This window comes from Dendronephthya gigantea, unplaced genomic scaffold (genome assembly GCF_004324835.1).
Source record: "Dendronephthya gigantea isolate DGI-Jeju-01 unplaced genomic scaffold, DenGig_1.0 000122F, whole genome shotgun sequence".
NCBI classification, from domain to species: Eukaryota; Metazoa; Cnidaria; class Anthozoa; order Malacalcyonacea; family Nephtheidae; genus Dendronephthya; species Dendronephthya gigantea.
In genome coordinates, this window is record NW_021163132.1 from 230,753 (window position 1) to 252,018 (window position 21,266).

General features: G+C 35.9%; 3 protein-coding genes across 3 annotated transcripts; all 3 read right to left on the minus strand.

The window, feature by feature from the left end:
- Positions 1 to 472: 472 nt before the first annotated feature.
- LOC114535637 (probable ATP-dependent RNA helicase ddx6) lies at positions 473 to 7,855 on the minus strand. Its single transcript, XM_028556922.1, has 10 exons — positions 7,602 to 7,855; positions 7,463 to 7,529; positions 5,636 to 5,870; positions 5,195 to 5,341; positions 4,772 to 4,866; positions 4,523 to 4,645; positions 4,367 to 4,435; positions 3,988 to 4,047; positions 3,534 to 3,714; positions 473 to 3,163 (listed from the first exon to the last, which is right to left on the minus strand). Exons 1-10 carry the CDS (start codon positions 7,667 to 7,669, stop codon positions 2,895 to 2,897), a joined length of 1,314 nt encoding a protein of 437 aa, XP_028412723.1. The 5' UTR covers positions 7,670 to 7,855; the 3' UTR covers positions 473 to 2,894.
- Positions 7,856 to 10,061: 2,206 nt separating this feature from the next.
- On the minus strand, positions 10,062 to 11,133 carry LOC114535697. The gene has a single exon (XM_028557002.1). It carries the CDS (start codon positions 10,996 to 10,998, stop codon positions 10,171 to 10,173), a length of 828 nt encoding a protein of 275 aa, XP_028412803.1. The 5' UTR covers positions 10,999 to 11,133; the 3' UTR covers positions 10,062 to 10,170.
- A 3,957-nt stretch (positions 11,134 to 15,090) lies between these two features.
- On the minus strand, positions 15,091 to 16,315 carry LOC114535685. The gene has a single exon (XM_028556982.1). The coding sequence runs from the start codon at positions 16,181 to 16,183 to the stop codon at positions 15,356 to 15,358; it is 828 nt and encodes a 275-aa protein (XP_028412783.1). The 5' UTR covers positions 16,184 to 16,315; the 3' UTR covers positions 15,091 to 15,355.
- Positions 16,316 to 21,266: the final 4,951 nt, after the last annotated feature.

Consider the following 21,266-nt stretch of genomic DNA (forward strand, 5'->3'; position numbering starts at 1 on the left):
TAAACAATCATGATTGTACATTAATTTCAGGTACACTTTTCAATTAGAAGAACACATTCGCATTTTACAACGCTATTTAAATGCATGTCTTTTCTGACCATCGGCATCATGCTTCGGCAAAATTTAAGCCATATATTTAAAAGTAAGTTATGTGACTATGTCTGGGATAATACTTGCTGCAAAGAATACTGTTCTTATGTAATTGTGTGCTAATTTATAGAAATTATGCAATTATTATGGTATAATATATAGGTATAGGCTATAGCCTATATAGGCATCAGTGGAGGAATTGTGTGAAACCTTTAGAGCCGGGTTCAACTTCTCGCGTATTTTTTATACCAGATCTTGATAGCCAACGAGATTGATGGCAACAATATATGATAGGTGTATTAGAAGTGTCTTATCCCCCTTCCCCAACATTTCGCTTCTTTGAGTTTTTTCCCATTGCCCTAGCAATGAATTTTAAACAGTGTATCAACAATTATTTTATTCGTTTAGACAGGACATTAAATTACACAACATTATTGGCTAACAAAATGAGAAACAATTCAACCTGCCAAAGCAAGTTGTAATTACTTCACACATTGTCCCATACTAAGGAGTTCCTTAAACTGAAAGTACAGTTTTTAAACAACTAAGATCAAACCTAAACATGGTTAACAAAACGGAATTTTTATGACAATTATCAACATGCAACACTAGCTACCTTCCCCTCTTCAACGATGAAAGTAAAATAAGTGGTATATGCCTAGAAAGCAATGTATAATAAGGCCGATTTTTTACTAGCCTTTTACCAAGTTACGACAATCATAGGTAAAACCTTTTTTTAGGTAAAATTTTAGACAATCATAGGTAAAACCTTAGAATCACCTTTGAAAAGATACAGAACTCAGAAGGTAGCTAGCTCAATTTTACACAGTATACACAACCTTTACAAAACTAACTATACGCCACATTTTTACATAATACATGGGGACAGGTATTATAATTTCACAACAATTTGATACTTACAAGTCAACGTTCCAACAGTAGAACGGTCGACAAGCTTAACATTACTCATGGAAACTAGATACAATGTTTATCCATGGATTCGTCATGTAAAACACAACAGTATAACTGCGCTTCTAAGGTAATACACTGTAGTTTTGGGCAGTTATAAGGTTGACATACAAAACTACAGGGAACACATGCAGTAAACAGGATAGAAATGTTACTGTGGTTGCCCGACCGCAAACGATTGAAAATTGAGAAAAAAATCAATCTGGTTTTTCCTGCAACATGCTATACTGTTTACTGCGAATGTTTAACTTTTCATACGCCGTTATGTTGGGTAGGAACAAATGTTCAACACAACAGCACATGCATGTGAGGTTTACAGGCATGCGAACCTGTTCCTCAAAGATCTTCACGTTGCTCACAAGCTGCATAATAAGCAGCACTTCCAGGTTGGTTTCACTTTCTTAATACTACTCTCCACAGTATCCTCCAAAAAGCACACAGTGTGGATAATTATTTGCTTGGCTAAGCTTATTCTTGCAGCAACTTATTTGTATATGTGCTCGTCTTTCTCTTATGTTTGGTTACACTAAATTACGGAGCTCAAACATAACAGGACATCTACCCTATATCCTTGTCATGGCCGCGCCCGGAATCACCGTTTGTTGGTTTGCAGCAGTAATTATTTTTTTCACATTCACTGGAATTTTTACATTTCAGTCAAATCAGTCGTACGATAATCTGCTGTAATAGGCATTTCATGTACAGCCTTTAGATGATTTTGTATAATTGAAATCTGTTTCATTTTGCTCCCGTTATAGCTCGTAAAAAAGCATTTAATTACGATATTTCAACATTTTTCTTTTGAACTGCAACAATGTCGAAAAATCCTGCAGCCATATGATAAATCAAAATTTGGCATCGGCATTGGATGCCATATTACCCACCCAACCCCATTTCGAAAATAGAACTCTATGTATTTACAGATATTTACACAAATTAGGTTAGGTTACGATTATACTAAATGGACTCTGGATGAGCTCGCAACCTCCACTACCAGTCACATCACGCTACGTGGAATGAAAGGATTTTTGAACTCATCTAGACAAACCTGTTTAACCGTAGCCTTTACCGTGCTATAAATATTGGCACTTTCATACGCCAATGTTTGATGTTTGGTCGGGCATGATAAAACATCATAACAATGACATACGAATGTTGAAATGTTTATAGCACGAGTACCAGTGGTTGCTTGCTTATTGCTTGCTTATAGAGAACGTGAAAAAACTTTAAATCCAGAAGTCACTTTTCGAACAAGCAACCACTGTTACAATATTACAGGAAATTTTAACATGGAGCAGAATACTTCGCCATGACATCAACAGAATTTCTTTTGGCGACATATACTATGATGGTAAGTCATTTGAGAGGAATCTACTTTGTCTAGCTATTTTTATTATCCACTTCATGTTAAAACTACCAGCACTATCCACTACACCACGTTGCCGCGATAGAGATAATTAAATAATTTATCGACAATTTACACAATGACATCACAATCTATACACTGTACAAATGGGACAGGACAAGCCGAGTAGTTTAGCCGTCGTGAATTAGTAATAGGGTTTTAAAATCTCCATAATGAAGCAATATACTGATCAACACCTAAAGTACCGATGTATTAAATGGAAAAATATTTTGAAGTGCGAAATTGAATATCACATATAGTACTTGCCTGGTCCCAGAATATAACAGACTTTGCGATATGTATTTCGATGATGCATCTCAATAACGTGTTAATCCACACACTGAGACTGAAACGCACAATATGTAAAATACTTCACTCACAACAACATTTCTAAACGTCATAATCGATATATGACGCGAAAGAAGGATACTTATTTTTCATCTTGGACCTGGTGGTACTCGGCAACATAGAGACTCTTGTCAATGCTGGAAGGAATGGCTTTGATATCGGTGCCGAGTTGTTGTTCAATTTTAAAAAGATCAAAACGATCATCGTAAGTAATAAGATTCACAGCCAGACCGAGATGACCATAACGTCCAGAACGACCAATGCGATGGAGATACGTTTCAGATAACTTTGGAAAGTCAAAGTTGATCACAACATTCACTGACTGAATATCAATACCACGAGTAAACAGGTCTGAAGGAAAGACATGATAGAATTAAATTCTATAACATTCTAGAACAAAAAACTATGGATAATAATCATCAGGCATTGATCATTTGTCTAAGATAACGATCATTATGAAATCAAATATTTCAGGCAGGCAGATGACTATAATTGCGGTGACAATGCTGAAATTAGATCTAATTCTTAAATATCATCACTATCATGCTTGACAAAAACTAGCTCACGAGGTTGAAAGAAATATATTTGGTACCACAAAACATCATGTTTGAAGTGTCCGTGGATAAACTGCGTGAGCTTTCCCATATCAAAAAGCACGTGTAGTCAAATTAACAAAGACGTATTTACTGATGCAGTGAATAAGAAAATGTGATCACGGTACCTGAACATACTAAATTTCGACATTCGCCCTTACGGAAATCATGAAAAACTCTGTTACGATGAGGTTGAGACATTTTTGAATGTATATAAAAACATGAATAACCAAGCTCTGTAATACGTCTTGCCAACAATTCCACTCTTTGAACAGAATTGCAGAAAATGATCGATTGATTGATTTGTAACTAAAAGTAAAATATTTGCAAATTAGCATTGGTATTTTAAAACTTGATCTGCAGCAAGATGATATATGAAACAATATACGTGACGCAATATATATTTAAAATTACTTCACACATATTTTTAAATTCATGTTTGCAAAACATATTTTTAATGCAAAGATTTACATGTTCACAGAATGGGTGACACACTATCAATTGCCTTCATACATGTATGTACAACTGGCAAAGACTTCTAAACAAGATTACATATTGTAAGTAAAAACAGAAGACACAAACCTTTGAAAATAACGTGTTTAGACAGTGTACTTTTTGCTTCTCTTCTACAAATGCATAGTACTAAAAAAAAGATTAGAAAAGAATTAAGAGTTTGTGTTCATCCATTTTTTATTTTCTGTCTTTGTATTGCTTCAGGAGTGTAAAAAATTAACTACAAATTAAACGTTGACAGTCAAAATTTCACCAGAACTTTGTGTCTTTAAAAACTTAAATCTTGCAACATAAAATTATTTGAAGTTTGCTTCATTTTATAATCTATACCAACTGTCTGATGGTGAAAGGATTTAAAAGCATATTATCTCATTTAAATTTTTAAATACACACCATAAGGTGGTTTTGTGACTGGTTTGTACATTTAGAAGAACAATATAAAACCAACCTGTGTGATTCCTTTTAATGTAAGTTCGTCCATTAAATTTATTTCATAAGGCTTCTCTAGATATTTTTCCTAAGACATTAATGAAATGTTAATTCTAATAACCCAAAGATGCTAGTATGGTACAAATTAAAACACAGACTTGTTAAAATTATATACCTTAAATTCTTTAACTGTGACTGGGAATGTTGCAGAGAATAAAAGAATTTGTCTGGCAATTGGCATGTGATGAATAATTTGTTCCATCACTCCTTTGAAGTCCTGAGATAAAAGTTTGTCTGCCTAAAACACAAAAGGTTTGGAACATTTCAAAAATATGAAATCAAACACATATGACATACCACTTTAACTTAGTTGTCAAAACATACAGTAGACTTCAATCTCAGTGATTCATTGCCTACAACATACCTCATCCATAACCACCATTTGACAATCTTTTGTATTGGCTAATTCCTTTTTGATGAGATCATAAATTCTCCCAGGAGTTGCAATTATCACATGAACTAAAATGGATTTTCACAAAATTATTTACTTCATAATTGTAGACCAAATCAATAAAACAGACTGGTTGAATTAATTAGGTTTGGCATCAAATGTGGTATAACAACTGCCTAAATAGACAAAACACTTCTCGACGTTTCCACCTGAGGGCCTTCGTCAGGAGAGTTTATTGGAATTAATCTAATTCGGTTTGGGGTTAACAAACTCCAATCAATTTTCAAGTTTAAGTTAGAAACAGGTAGGCATTGAATTGTGTAGAATATGTACACAAGAGTCAATGCCTAATGAAAATTGCTAAGTAACATAAACAGTGTGTTTTCAATAAATTACCTGGATTATATAACCTCATGATATCATCTTTCAAACTTGTACCCCCTGTAGTAACCATAACCTGAAGTCCATTGAGATGTTTGCCAAGTTCTTTACATATTTGTGATGTTTGAAGTGCAAGTTCCCGTGTTGGAACTAACACAAGGGCTATCAAATCAACAGTTATTTAATAAGGATAAAGATTCTTGCAAAAAGTCATAGAATAAAGAATTCCACCAAATTGTATTATAAGCATAATGCATCCAAAAAAAGTAACTGTTAGCTGCACACTAAACATTGAAAACATCTGCAAATTCACAAAAATATACAACTTGTCTGTTTTTAACATTAAAGGCAAATGGAGGCTTTATAACAAATGCCTCTAGTTTTAGGTATCTTCATAATTCTCAAGGCAATAATCAATATTCACATATTCTGTGGTATATTTCTTCAATCTTTTACCTTGAATACAATTTTTTCCCACATCAAGTTTCTCAAGAACAGGTATTAGGTACGCAGCAGTTTTCCCAGTTCCATTTTTAGCTCGAGCCAGAATATCTCGTCCAGCTAATGCAATGGGTATACTTTCTTCTTGGATAGGTGAAGGTTTCTCATAACCTTTTTCAAATATTCCCATTAACAATTCACGTTTAAGACAATAATCCTCAAAATCATTGCCTTTGGTTGATGTTACATCCTGTATAAATATTAAGCAAATATTTATTATTATATATTTTAATGTTGATTATTTGAATCTACAAAGAAATATACTTTTTCCTGCTCAAAAGCAGAATTACCACTTTCTAAATAGGCAAAAATTATTTTGCTACTGTCTATTGCTTTTTAAAACTAGGAAATGAAAATTACACACAAAAGAATAGCATGCATGATTCAAGAAATACTTGTAAAACACTTTTTAGTGATTTGGTGAAGGTTATATATTTAATAACATGTGGAAATGTGTAGGAAAAACTAGCATGCCATTCAGTCAGATTTTACAACAATCTATAGTTGTTCCATAGAAGTTTCATAGTTTGATCAATAAAACTGATCTTGATATCCAACTTTTTCCCCCAAATGCTAGTTAATCGGAGAACTAGGCACATATTCACTGCAGTTTTCACAACATAAAATTAATCATTCTTATTTTCTTCAGGGTTTTTTTAGATTTTTATAATATTATAAATAGATAGTTTTTTATAGTTTTTTATAAATAGATAGTTTTTTATAGTTATAGCTTTTTGTCTTAAAATTAAACAACAATTTTTAACCGCTCATCATTGAAACTGAAAATCTTCACCATAAAGGATTTTTTAATGCTTTGCTAACAAAGCCTTTTCAATTATTTAAATGGTGTTCATCCCCAGACTGCAGAGTTAGACACTTTTGAATGAGATCTCTGGTGCAGAATAATGACAAGCCCAAGGGCAGGTGCGCAAAATAGCCAGAAGTGCACACCCAAGTGCAGCACAAGTTTGCTGTAACTAAGAATATTGATGATTTCGGATTTCGTTTCCAAATATATACCATTTGCAGCGTGCGAAATATAGGGATGGAATTAACTCATTGAATATCCTTTACATCAACTCTAAATACCTCTACTTATAGTGTGACACGTGCACAGTGTTTTGCTGAGTAGTGAGCTGCTGAGTAGCTGGGTGCACAATCACTGCCAAATATCATGTGTAAAATTTGCTTAGGTGTGCGAAAATATTTGTTGAAAAATATCTCAGGTGCAGTGCTGTCTAACCCTGCAGTCTGAGTTAATCCCTTTGCAAAAGTCTTCCACATCAGTCCTATGCTTGCAAGATGGCATTAACAAACTCCAGAGAGGCATATATAATACAGCATTTCTAGATGTGTTTTATTGTGCTTGTACATGTACCTAACTTGCAAATTAACCTGTGGTGGTAATAACTCTATGAAGCACTATCTCTACAAAATATGACCTATTATTTTCCATTTTCCTTGCAAATTTAGAACCATAGAACAAAAAAATCCTCTAAATTAATTAAAGCTGTATACTCCCAACTGAAAAAGCGCTGTAATAAACGAACGTACGCCAGACGGGTGACGTATTAGTTTATATTTTATGTTTAATTAAAAGCAAGGGACTTAATGGTACTTGCACTTTATAAACAACGCCTAAGAATAATACCCGAAGTACTTTAACAAGAAATACAACAAAAAATCAAGGAAATAGCTATATTTGCACACAAATGGCACGTAGACAACGAATAAAATAAAAAAAAACTGGTGGCAATTTATCGAACCAACAACTAAACATACGGTGGTTTTTAGACGTCTATCTTTAGGTGGTAGGTTTAATTTTGTCTTCCAGCTATCGGCTCCGTCTCTATAAGTGCAAATATAACAGTTGTTAGCATTATGGAATCAGAATCTATGATAACAAAAAGATAGAAAGTACCTTTGCATGTTTAGAGCTTTATTGGAAATATTTTCAGATGAGGCTGTTGCCAAATTATTTTCGTTCATAGTTTCGTTTTAAATTTCTGCCGTTTTATGAATAATAAAATTCACGAATATTTAGAATAAAACTACGGAGTTCTTTCTTCGGTAGATAATAGGATGGAAGAGAAAATACAAGGATTGCAATTCAAAATTTTCACAATCCCTTTTTACTCTGAACGGCTTTGTGTGTCGTTTGTTACTTATTTCCGGCCTCTATGGTACCGGGTTCGTAGGTACTACTGAGCTCTATATTAAATTCTGTGGGTGGTAGGTACTGCAGCTATCAGTCACCAGTGACTATGGAGAATGGAAGACTTGCTCTCACTGAGCTATATAATGAGCAAAAAACATGCCACTAGCTCCTATTTGGCATGGTAGTTTGCCATGGCCCACGCGCACTGGACGCGATTCGCAAAAGCGATACGAATTTTCAGTTTTTTGAAGCAAATAAATTCAATTCCTGAAGGAAATTCTGAGAGCTATGGGCCCCAAACATGTCAAAATGTGCTGTCCTTGAGTAATTAACAAGAATATCATAACATGATAAAACCTAGTTACTTTTCAAAAATCAAAAATTCGTTGAAATTGCGTCGTGTTGGTGGATCGCGTCCGATGTGTGCCAGCCTTTACCAAGGCTCAATTCGATTTTTCATTTATTTATTTTATTTTATAAAAAATCAAACGTATTTGTCAAGAGAGGAAAAGCAGAAATTCTGAATCCACAATTCATAAGTATATTTACTGAAGAGGATCTTAATAATGTATCGAACAGTGTAAAACCCATATCCAGACAACTAGAATTAATTGTAAAGGAGTAGAGACACAACTGTTGAAATTAAAGGATGATAAGGCCTGTACCTGACAAGTTGTTCCCATTGATCCTAAAACTGACGGCGGTCGAAATCGCTTATACTTATTAATGCTTATAGACATATTTTAAACATCTATATTGACAGTGCTATTTTACCGAATCAGTGGAGGGAAGGCAACATCTGTGCCCTACATAAGAAAGGTGCAAGAAGTAATCCTAAGAATTACTGAATTATACAGGCCCGGCTATTTCTTTGTTACATGTAAGATCTTGGGACATTTATATAGCCATCTATTTAAACTGCTCTACTTATGTAAAATATATATATTTTTATATACCATTGTAAAGCCTTCCAATTATTTCAGATAAGTGATAGTTAACTAATATCTAAATTAAAATATTTGTGACTTTTGTGCACATTGCACTGCTGTAGTTCTATTTGCTTGTGTTCTGTGGCTATATACCCTACCTGTGAGGCAGCACTACACTTGCGATAGTAACTTCTAACTACATGTAATGAAACACACGTCAACACTTGCAGGAGTTGCAGCAATATGTAATTATTTATTGGTGGATTCCCAACCCGTTATAGATACAAACGTTCGACACGCGAAATAGGGCACAAGTGATAGTTTAGATTATTTTAAAAAGGATCTAATAAAACATTTCGAATAAATGTTTTCGGGTACTACTACTATAGGATTATTTTTTTAATTATCTAGGTCAGGCTAGATATTACCGCATGAGTTAGGCACAAACGCAAAACAGCTCGCGCGAGATGTAGTTAGTAGTTACCCTTCGTTTTCGTTTTCAAGCGTCTTCACATTCGTTCCCATGCCAAAACGGTGTCAAGTGGTCTCATAACTCTCATTATGCTTTGGAAAATGCACTCAATGATTTGTTTCGCGAAACTCAATTAATCATCGTCATTGCATGTTGACCATTAATTGTAAAGCCGTTGCAATTTTTAAGACTTCTGAAGGAAACTTTAAAATATTTGATTCTCATTCAAGAAATTTATATGGGATGCCACATCCATTTGGAAAATGCATATTGCATACTAGCATCTGTTCTGTTGAAGGTATAGAAATTATTTCGTGCATGATAGCGTGATGCTTGCACTAAAATGAACATCCGCACATAAGAATGCTTTTTATTTGTGTGACAATTTTCAATGTTTGTCAAGAGTTCTTGACAGGTTTTATTTTGATCCACCAATTCCAAGCTGATTAGCTAAGAGAATGAAACATGAGCCAATTACCTTGTGCAATTTACTAATGAGAGGAAGTAGTACACACTTTTGATAATTACATTGCACATACTTTTTGATTTTGGAGCCTTCCTCTCATTAGTAAATTGTGCAAGGTGATTGGCTCATGCTTGATGAGACCAAGGTTCCCAAACTAAATAACATAATTATCCAAGGGTATATTGAGACTGTCAAAAATGCTTATTACAAATATTCAACTTTCTCTGTATGAATATTGAACTTCTCATGGGAATAGCCAACATTCATCCTTATTTGCAAACTTGCAAACGATTATATATATATATATATATATATATATATTATAATATATATATATATATATGATTATTATACGATATACAATTATTTGAATGACTGCCATGTCTTCAAGGCAGCACTTCCCTTGCAATAATAACTTGCGATAATAACTAGTCTTAAAAAATGTTTAGAGAAGCTATTTATTGCTTAAATTAAGTTTGGAACTAATCTCAACCTTTTTTCGTATAAAACTTCGTAACACTTTAAACTATCATTTACTGAATCAACAACTTCATTTTGAAAACCAGCTTTCTCCTCAAGCTTCATTGGTTTTTCTTGGCTTCTTTTCTTCTGCAATAAACCAGTGCTATTCTTGAGTGTATCGTACCATCCATACCAGATTTCCCACTCTTTTGGTACTGGTTTTTCTGACTTCCAAGTTGTCATATTCTCTTGATAAACCAATCCAGTTTCTTCACAATATTTCTTCATCATTTCTTCAGGGTTTTCCAAGAGATCGTCAGCATCAACAATTACTGGAGAACTATCAAGCTCATTTACAACAAACTCGTATAGCTCCAGTAATTGACGAAAACCAACTTCTTCTGGATCAAAATAATCCCATCCTGTTTTCTTAGAGTTGATCGAAGCTCGGTAGAGCGATGGAACAGATTTTGTCGGGTTTCTTATCAGAAAGGTATGCTTATATTCTCCTAGACTTTTCTGGCGTAGGATATCATAATTGCCATCTAAATAATATGCCATGTCTTTGGAGAAAATAAATTCTTTCCCCTCATATTCTGCCATGAGATTTTTACTCACTTCGTCAAAAGTAGCCTTTGGTTGAATTGGATCTTTAGAGTAACGGTTGCTTTTTCTCTGAGGGCCAAAATAATACGCAAATGAGTACGGCTCGTGAAATATCTTTCCATTTTTAAGGTTCATGATTGTTCGTTCAAATGCAGTGGATACACATCTCGGTGCAGTCCATAAGAAAACTTTACGAACATTTTTGGACTCGGAAAAGCTTGCCATCTCTTGAATTGTTTTCACTCACGATCTGTTATTATAAACAGTCGAATGGAATTGGGAGCGTTAATTTTGTTATTTTGTTATTACGAAAATCACCTAAATACCAACAATACCGTGATGAATGGGTAACCCACCCACTGCCACTTTTCTCACTGTGAATACCGTTATCTAATATTCCTTAGACTCGGCTGTAAAAATTCCTTAAATGAGCAAAAATTTCCTCAAACTCACTAAAATTTCCTTAATCAGCAATGAGACAGAGAAGACAGAGGCAACTCAGGCAAGTCCTCCAAAAAAGGCGAAAATCGTAAAGAAAAAGTAAAAAGTATACAATTGAACTGAGTATGACCAGTGAATTATCTTAGCTAAAGCCTAAACATAGGAATGAAAACAGTGTGACAAAACACTGTAATATTAAAGTAACGTTATTTTTGAGAATTGTTTGATTTGGAGATGCTTTTAATCTAAAAATTAAAGAAATTACCCTGCTTCAAAATTCCTTAAAAATTCTTTAAAACTTCTATTTCCTTAAAAGTCTCCTTAAAGAGCCTAGTTTTCTTTAGTTTAAGGAAATTTCCATAAAATGAGAGCCCTGGTTATGAAGCTATGACACCGCTGTTGTAAATGCGTGGACGCTGACTTAAGTAACTTTGTTAATCGTATTTTGTCATGTTAATTTTGTAAATCTTTCGTAATTGTCTTTTTGTGTAAACTGCATAAAAGGGCGTTGTGCTAAAATATACAGGGTGTCTCAAAAAAGACGAAAACTATTATAAGTTATAAAGAAAGCGAATAAACGTTTGTATTCAATTCCTGATTTTACTCAAGCGTGCTAACGTTCCTGCTCGAGTAGTCGAGATATCATCACTTTTTACTTCATCTGTATCAGACCTGTATTAGAATATGCCTGTATTCCACCATGCGCTACCAGAATTTTTGCGCAAATAATATTTAATTTACTATATTCTTTTGTTCGCTACTGTTCCTGCTTGGGACGTTACTAAAGTAACAACTTACCAGTCAAGAGAAAATAATTTATAGGAGAATAGTTTATCACAAAGTTTTTGGCGCCTGTCTTTCAAAGTAGTTGTATTGAAGATATTAAGATTGTCCACGTAGAAGAGTCCATGCAGGAGATTTTATGTTTAGCGCTCTCTTTTGAACGCGTTCCAGGTCGTTGCGCAAAAATCCTGGTAGGGAATGGTGGAATGGGGTTTCATGAGCGTGATGAGCCAAACTTAGAACTTCGGGTCGATATGATTTAGATATTATTATTTTGTGTCGAACTAGCCATGTTTCCTTCGCTGAAACTGTGGTAGGCCGCCATTTACGCATGAGAATACCTTGTTTTATGAAATAACACATGGGCTCATTTTCTGCCTCGGCCTCGTTCGGCGCGTTTTGCATCAGTGCTGAAATTTCTGGGTCATTTTGTTGTTCAGTAATAAGGTTTGATGTTGAAAATGTTTCGCTATTTTCAGAACTGTCAAATAGCTTATGAAGAAATGTATCGGAAATATAATCAGTTAAATCTACCCGTTGCTTTTTGCTCATAGCCCTTGTAACGGCGTACGCTGGATATAAGACTTTGGGAAATAATCGGTTTATGGCTTAAAAATCGGATCAACGTTAACTTTACTTCCTGCTAGGTCATTCCCAAGCAACAAATGAATTCCGTCAAACGGGAGAGAGTCTATAACGCCAATTTGAACTTCACCAGAAACTAATTTCGACGTATATTTTTGTGCGTCAATTCCTCTTATCAAGGCATTTTTTCCTGAATAGGAAAGTTCGGAAAAGGAAGAATTTTGGACAAAATCAAAGACTGAGACGAACCGGTGTCTCGTATCTCAATTGGCAAACGTGTCGTTGTTTTAAAATGCAACCGAGCCGTTAAACACGAATGGTTCAAATACCTTCACGATAGGGTCAGCGTGGTCAAGTGATTTTTGATCAAGACCAGATTGTTGTGTGTTACTGGTTAATAGTTTGAATGGCTTCCTTTGTTCTGGTGGCCTAAGTTGGTGGTGGGATGTAACGCGATTGGTTTTGATAGTTACGAAAATTCTGATCGTGAGAGTGTTTGTTTTCAAATTCACCGTTGTTAAGACCGTTTAAATTCTCTGGATAAGGATATTTCCGCAATGTTTGTCTGTTTTCCGGATTGACAGTGCTATTTCGAGGAAAGGACTGCGTTTGTGACTTATTAGTGGAAAATTTATCAGTTAATGCAAATTTGTCTGTTAAGCAGTAAGCAAGCGGTGGCTGTCAAGTCTTTTGGTTTTTACTCGTTTATGAATGTGCGGACTTTGTTACTGATACATTTCTTGAATTCCTCAAGCAACATTAATTCGCGTAAACGTTGGAAATCTTTGTATATAGTTTCGGAAAGGCACCAGAGATAAAAAAGTTGTTCTTTCTCCTGGGCAAACTGAACATATGTCTTATTTGTATTTTTGTCGAGATTCCAAAATTTTTGCCGATAAGCTTCGGCAACCAACTCGTATCCTTTTAGGTTTTAATTTTTTAACAGTATCATAATCAGAAGACAACTCGGGTGAAACCGTGAAAGCTCAGAATAAACGTCACGAGCTTTTCCTACTAAAATGCTTTGGAGCAAAATAGTCCAATGCTCTTTTGGCCATGCACAATTTTTTGCTACTTTTTTAAAATGTAGAAAATACGAGGTGGAACCATTCTAATGTGTTTTGTAAACTCAAACATGGAACTCCTACTACTGCCTGAAGGATTGTCATTCTTGTTCTGATGTTCTAATCTTCGTAATTCTAGCTCTCGTTCTCTAATTGCAAATTCTCTTTCCTCACGCAACCGTTCTCTCTCCATTTCAATTTTTTTTTCTCTCGCTGCCACTGCCTTTCTTCCTGTTCTAGCTGCTACAGAGCTATTTTCTATGGACAAAGAGTTTTGACTGTTCTCACGTTGATATTCCTTTAACGGGGTCGACTCGAATGTTCCTTGTTTGACTAAGTGTTTCGCTAAAATTATTTGTATTTCGCGCTCTCGCAAAGTACCTCTTATTTCAATCTTAATGCCTTCCTAACGATATAAGGTCATCTGTAGGTTCCCGACTCTTCAGACTTAAATTACGACATTTTCCCGAATATAACTGGTTCACACGGTAAAAATTCCGCCATAATTCCGCTTATTTCATTTACCTTTTTTTTTCACCCAGTTTATTTACTTTACTTTTGTTTCAATTGCAATTACTGTTTATGTTTTGTGTTTATGCCGCGCCAATTCCCTAGATATTTGAACTTTGACTTTTTGCGTCAATTGGTTTGAAATTTGATAACGTTCGAGTGTGAGTCAATTATATTTATATAACTATTTATTCCTTAACTTTCCAACAGTGGCGTAGCCAGTCCGACAATTTAGTCATGCTATGCTAATATTTTGGTGATCTTTGACTGTGAAAACAATGAATTTCTAAAGAAATGAATAATGATAATAACATAAAATTTGCATAGCATGACTAAATCGTCAGGCTGGCTACGCCACTGCTTTCCAATAACAGTAATTAACGTCTCTATAAGATTAAGACCTTAAGAATATAATATATCTTTAAACGTTTGACTTTATTATCTCTGTCTGAGCACAACTTCACAAAGCCTTGTCTTCAACTTCAACTTTTTTTGTTCAGTACTTCTGCTTTTACATATAATATTTAGGCACTGCATGAGGCCTTACGAAGTATGCCATACGCATTTCTCTGCCCGTGGTTGGTTGCGCTCAGATTTTATACGCTTGGCTAACCTAAAACTACAAGTCATTTCCCCTACCCAATACAGTGCGTTGTAGCACATGCATGCTATCGTGGTTTGTGGTCGACAACTTGTTACGTGTTTGTGAGATAAGTGTGGATAGCTATATTTGCTTACTTATGCATGTAACTATTTGCTTACTTATGCATGTAAAGCCTGGTTTCCATATGACGCCGACCTGTCGCCGACTCATTGTTTGTAATCATCCAAGGAGAAAATGATTTCAGAAAGACAAAAGATTTCACTCATCAGTAATCACCGACAATAATACTTTGCCGACGTCGGCGTCATATGGAAACCAGGCTTAAGTTTGACTGAAGATAATGCTATATGGTTATATGAATATATTATATAAATTGATATAAGATGATATAGTGATTATACGTAATACAGTTGAACAATTAAGATGAATCAATATTCAATCCTCCCAGTCAATGTTCTACTCTCTATTGATCCTTTTTAGCCTATATATTTTAGCTGATACAAAATATTTCACTACTATTCTTTTATCTGCCATCATTCATCCTTAGTTGCAAACTTGCAAGCGATGAGAGAGAGAGAGAGAAGCTATTTATTGCTTAAATTAAGTTTGGAACTAATCTCAACCTTTTTTCGTATAAAACTTCGTAACACTTTAAACTATCATTTACTGAATCAACAACTTCATTTTGAAAACCAGCTTTCTTCTCAAGCTTCATTGGTTTTGCCTGGCTTCTTTTCTTCTTCAATAAACCGGTGCTATTCAAGAGAGTATCGTGCCATCCATCCCAGATATTCCACTCTTTTTGTATTGGTTTTCCTGACTTCCAAGTTGTCATATTCTCTTGATAAACCAATCCAGTTTCTTCACAATATTTCTTCATCATTTCTTCAGGGTTTTCCAAGAGATCGTCAGCATCAACAATTACTGGAGAACTATCAAGCTCATTTACAACAAACTCGTATAGCTCCAGTAATTGACGAAAACCAACTTCTTCTGGATCAAAATAATCCCATCCTGTTTTCTTAGAGTTGATCGAAGCTCGGTAGAGCGATGGAACAGATTTTGTCGGGTTTCTTATCAGGAAGGTATGCTTATATTCTCCTAGACTTTTCTGGCGTAGGATATCATAATTGCCATCTAAATAATATGCCATGTCTTTGGAGAAAATAAATTCTTTCCCCTCATATTCTGCCATCAGATTTTTACTCACTTCGTCAAAAGTAGCCTTTGGTTGAATTGGATCTTTAGAGTAACGGTTGCTTTTTCTCTGAGGACCAAAATAATACGCAAATGAGTACGGCTCGTGAAATATCTTTCCATTTTTAAGGTTCATGATTGTTCGTTCAAATGCAGTGGATACACATCTCGGTGCAGTCCATAAGAAAACTTTACGAACATTTTTGGACTCGGAAAAGCTTGCCATCTCTTGAATTGTTTTCACTCACGATCTGTTATTATAAACAGTCGAATGGAATTGGGAGCGTTAATTTTGTTATTTTGGTATTACGAAAATCACTAAACTACCAACAATACTGTTATGAATACCAGCGGCGTAGCCATCCCGACAATTTAGTCATGTTATGCTAATATTTTGGTGTTCATTGACTGTGAAAACAATGAATTTCTAAAGAAATGAATAATGATAATAACGTAAAATTTGCTGAGCATGATCAAATTGTCCGGCTGGCTACGCCACTGATCATGAATACCCACTGTATTACCTACTGTTATCTCAGAACGTCATGCCGAATATTCCTTAGACTCGGCTGTAAAAATTTCTTAAATGAGCAAAAATTTCCTCAAACTTTGAAAATCGCGCGACAATGGTTTTTAGCCAGCCTCGTACCCAGGCGCTTTATTGGAAAAAAAAAGGCAAGGCTGCATTCAGCGTAATATAGAGATCTGTGGCTAGTATGTGCGAGCGCGCAGGGGTGCTTGGGGAGGACGCGACAAATGAAGCTTCGCTCTCCCGTCGCGTCCTCCCCAAGCACCCTGCGCGCTCGCACATCCTAGCCACAGATTTCTATAATACGCTGAATGTAGCCTTTATGTTTTCCAATAAAGCGCTTGGGTACGAGGCTGGTTTTTAGCATTGAAATTTGCAAAATGCCAGTTCTGAATCAGCAATAGAGAGTTTTAGTTTGACGTTTACGGCAAACCGCCGTTTCACGATAGCCGTTTCACGTTGCCGTTATCACAAATTTGACTTTTAGTTCGCGGTCATTTACCTACACCTTATGTTCGAACGATTCAACATTGGCATTCAGTAAACAGTTTTGCTGTTAAATTGCTTTTAGCTATTTCTAATGCTTCGGTTTTTTCTAAATCAAATGTTATTTACACCTGGGTTGAAAAGAACCTATCGAAATACGATATCATGGTAAACCGCCATATTGCCAGTCGTGTTATTGAATAGTGGTAGAATAGTGGTATATAAAACTGGTAAACTTATTGAAAACAGGCTGGAAAATTAACACAAAGAAAATTTCGATATCCAATATGTCTACTAGAAGTGTTTAAACGTGAAACGTGGCACAATTGCAATGACAATTCGCTGAGGTAAAGGAGCTACGTGAAAATACACCTCCAGCGGTTGAAAACGTGAACCGCAAACGTCAAACGGCAAAATTTTAACGTCAAGCCGCGGTTTGCGGTTCGCGGTTAAAGAAAAAACGTCAATCTAAAACTCTCTAATGAAACAGAGGTAACTCAGGCAAGCCCTCCAAAAAAGGTGAAAATCGTATACAGCAAAATCCTCACGTAAATGCTCGTCGCAACCCTATTGCGATTTCCAAAGCAAGCTTAAACGTTAACCGGATAACAATGAGTGAAATTAAATGGCACCCTTACCGAATTGTTGGTAGGTGACTTCGTACGTCGATTGCACTTCCTCAGATGGTTTAACGAACGCTGTCGCCGGGAGAATTTTCTACGTAGTTGGTGATTAGAGATGAAGCATCATCTACCATGAAAGGCGAAGTGAAGACACAAAATGTACCTTTTTATAATTTTGATAGGAGAGACTCTTGCGCAAGTTTGGCGGTTAGGGCAGCACTTTGTGGTAATGGTTTAGTACTTGAGCCTGTTGCCGCTGGTCACGTGGCACCCAGATTCTGGGTGCTAAATGGGAATTTTCCTGTGGGAGGGGTGAGAGAGGAGCGTACGTTTGTTATCGGAAAATTTTCCTCGTAGTATTGTGTTTTGTCCTTCGAAAAAATAAAAAATATACATAGCTCACGCTTGAAGATTTTCTGTTATTGCAATTCAATAACACTGCCATGACCTAAGAAGAATGGAGTATTAAGTTACATGTTAACCATGGAATTATATCAAATTTCAAAAGAATACTCATTCAGTTTTCGCCAATGGCTACAGTCCCATTAAATCAGTGGACGGTTCCGGCAATTTTAAAACTGGGAAAATTCCGAATCTGGGAAGCAAAATTTAGAGAAAATCCATCTTTTGACTTATGTACTTCTCATCGACTGCACTAAATACCATACCCTTTTCGATGGCATAAAGCATTTCTGAAATACGTACAATACCCCCACCTTTTTCCGAAAAAAAGGCGATGTTTATCGCTCAAACGCGTCGTTTTCGAACATGATGAAAAAGGGTACCCTTTTTCGTTGATCTTGTTATTAAGAAGTAAGACGATAAAAGGTACCCTTTTCGGTATAATACGTCATTACATCGTTCGATGAAAAAGGGTACCCTTTTCGATGACTTATGACCTTTGTAATAAGACGGAAAAGGTATCCTCTTAGATTGGAATTTGATCTGTTGAATTCAAATAGGATTATATAGAAATGGTGTCAAATATTTATACCATTGATATCAAGGCTGAGTGTATAATTTATTGTATATTTTACAGTAAAAAAGAGCACTGATAGAGAAAAATATCGAAAATAAAAGGTGTCTAAAAAAACGGAACCTGCGCAAATATTTATGTATTTGTTACATTTCTGTGCCTCTGATGGGATTTCATATATTTTGACACGTATGAGTGAAAGCAAAACAAACCAAACATGTAAGAACTCTTTCACAAACTAATTATGCAGGTTCCGTTTTTTTGAAGGGCACCTTGTATATGCGAAAGAGTGACTATGTCCAAAATAATTATTACTATCGGTAAATTAGCGGCACCTTCAAGCAGGATTTCCCTGAGGTTAGTTAAGTCCCTTCGGTAGAAGCATTCGGCTATTCCTGTTTAAAGCATGGCATTGCAAGAGGACACCATTATTTCACAGTCTATAATAATTTTTTTTAAATCGATCGATATATATAAGTGTAGCCTGTCCACAGATTAATATAGCCCTTGGGAAAGGATATAACAACTATGATAATGGGCATACCGTACTACATATGTTATGGCTAGACTATAGTTGATAGACTATAGTGGCATGCAGATACAGGCAGCGAAGTATTTTTGGCTTTGTAGCGCATGCAATGTGACTGTTTCCATCACTGCATGGCCAGAATTATTTTTTAGTTACTCTGTGTACTATTTACAGCGCACTCTATCGTGTGCGGCAGAGTATAGTATACGGCACATGCATTCTCTATTGTCGGCTGTGTCGCTTTAAAAATGTCTAGTTTCTGAGTGCTAGGCCTTTAACAGAATAAAAACCGGAAGCTTCTTTCCAGGAACATTGACTAACCTCAGGGAAGTCCAGTTTCATTAATATGCGCTATTCTGCTGATAAGTATAATTATTTTGAACATTGTCTTTAGCATATATAATATATTCGATATTTTCCCTGCCATTTTTAATAAAAAACAAGAGAGAATAAATTATACACTCAGCCTTGATATCAATGGTATAAATATTTGACACCATTTCTATATAATCCTATTTGAATTCAACAGATCAAATTCCAATCTAAGAGGATACCTTTTCCGTCTTATTACAAAGGTCATAAGTCATCGAAAAGGGTACCCTTTTTCATCGAACGATGTAATGACGTATTATACCGAAAAGGGTACCTTTTATCGTCTTACTTCTTAATAACAAGATCGACGAAAAAGGGTACCCTCTTTCATCATGTTCGAAAACGACGTGTTTGAGCGATAAACATCGCCTTTTTTTCGGAAAAAGGTGGGGGTATTGTACGTATTTCAGAAATGCTTTATGCCATTGAAAAGGGTATGGTATTTAGTGCAGTCGATGAGAAGTACATAAGTCAAAAGATGGATTTTCTCTAAATTTTGCTTTCCAGATTCGGAATTTTTCCAGTTTTAGAATTGCCGGAACCGTCCACTGATCCATTAGTTCCGACCATACCACAGTTCGTTGATGAAAGAACTGATGGAAGCTAATATTGGCGGCAGTCAACGAACAAAGAATTTTTCTGATTAAGAGCAAAGAAACCCAAGCAAGCCAACTCTCTGAAAATAATAAAATCATGAACATAAAACTAGAACGGCTCTCGTCGGATGTTAATCAATTAGGCGTAAGAAGCAAAGAACTCGAAAGCCGTGTTGCGGAACTAAGGATGAAGTACGAAATTTTAAATCTGACTCTAAGACAAGTCAAGACCGTCTGGTAAAAATTCATGCTGAAATGGTAGCTTCTAACAAGGAGGCTGTGAAGAAGGAAATACGAGAGAAGTTACAAGCTACTTTGGAGAAATTTAAAGCGGAAATTGGAGTCGGCAGTAAGAAACCGCCATGCGAATCACTGTTTTACCTGGATGCTAAACAGACAGATGAATTTTTGTGCGACTCAATGTTACAACTACCACAGCCTGTGTCAACACGAAATTCCACGCCTCTGGACCGAAAGCAGCCCCTGTCTGCGTGTTTCAGAATATCCTTCGCCTGACGTTTCAACTCCTACAACAAAATAGCAAATATCATCTGGCCATGTACAACTGGCTGCGAGGTCCCTTCCAGTTTAGAAGCCAGCGACGTTTGATGGGCGGATGTCCTGGAAAGCGTATCACACTCAATTTGAGATTGAGATTCCTGGCTAGTAGCTTGAAGGGTCAAGCTCTCTTGGTTTTGTCAAATTTGCCAATGAAGAGCCGAGGTGATTATTCGACACTGGTGGCTGCTTTAGAGAGCCGTTTTGGAAACAAGAGACAAGCCGAGTTACACAGAATGAAACTTCGAAATCGTGTCCGTCGTCGAGATGAGAGTCTATCCGAGTTGACCGAGGACATCGAAAGGCTTGCCTGGCTTATCCAGAAGCTTTTAGTGAAGTGCTAGAAACTTTGACGAAAGACCAGTTCATGACGCTCTAAATGATGATGATGTACGTCTGCGGATGGCCCGCTCGGAGTGACGAAGGTCTTGCCTGGAATTGCTTTGGAAATTGAGTCGTTCAGTTTAGCAGCGCGTAGAAGACTTAGACCTGGCAGAACTTTATTTGACTTGTCCACGGAAAAGAGCGAAAAATGCCAGCAAGTAGGTTCGATGAGACGCTAAAAAGGAACGACGAATTTTTGACGGAACTGAAAAAGGTGACTGGCGAAATTCGTAGTGTAGTGAGGTGGGGAAGGAAC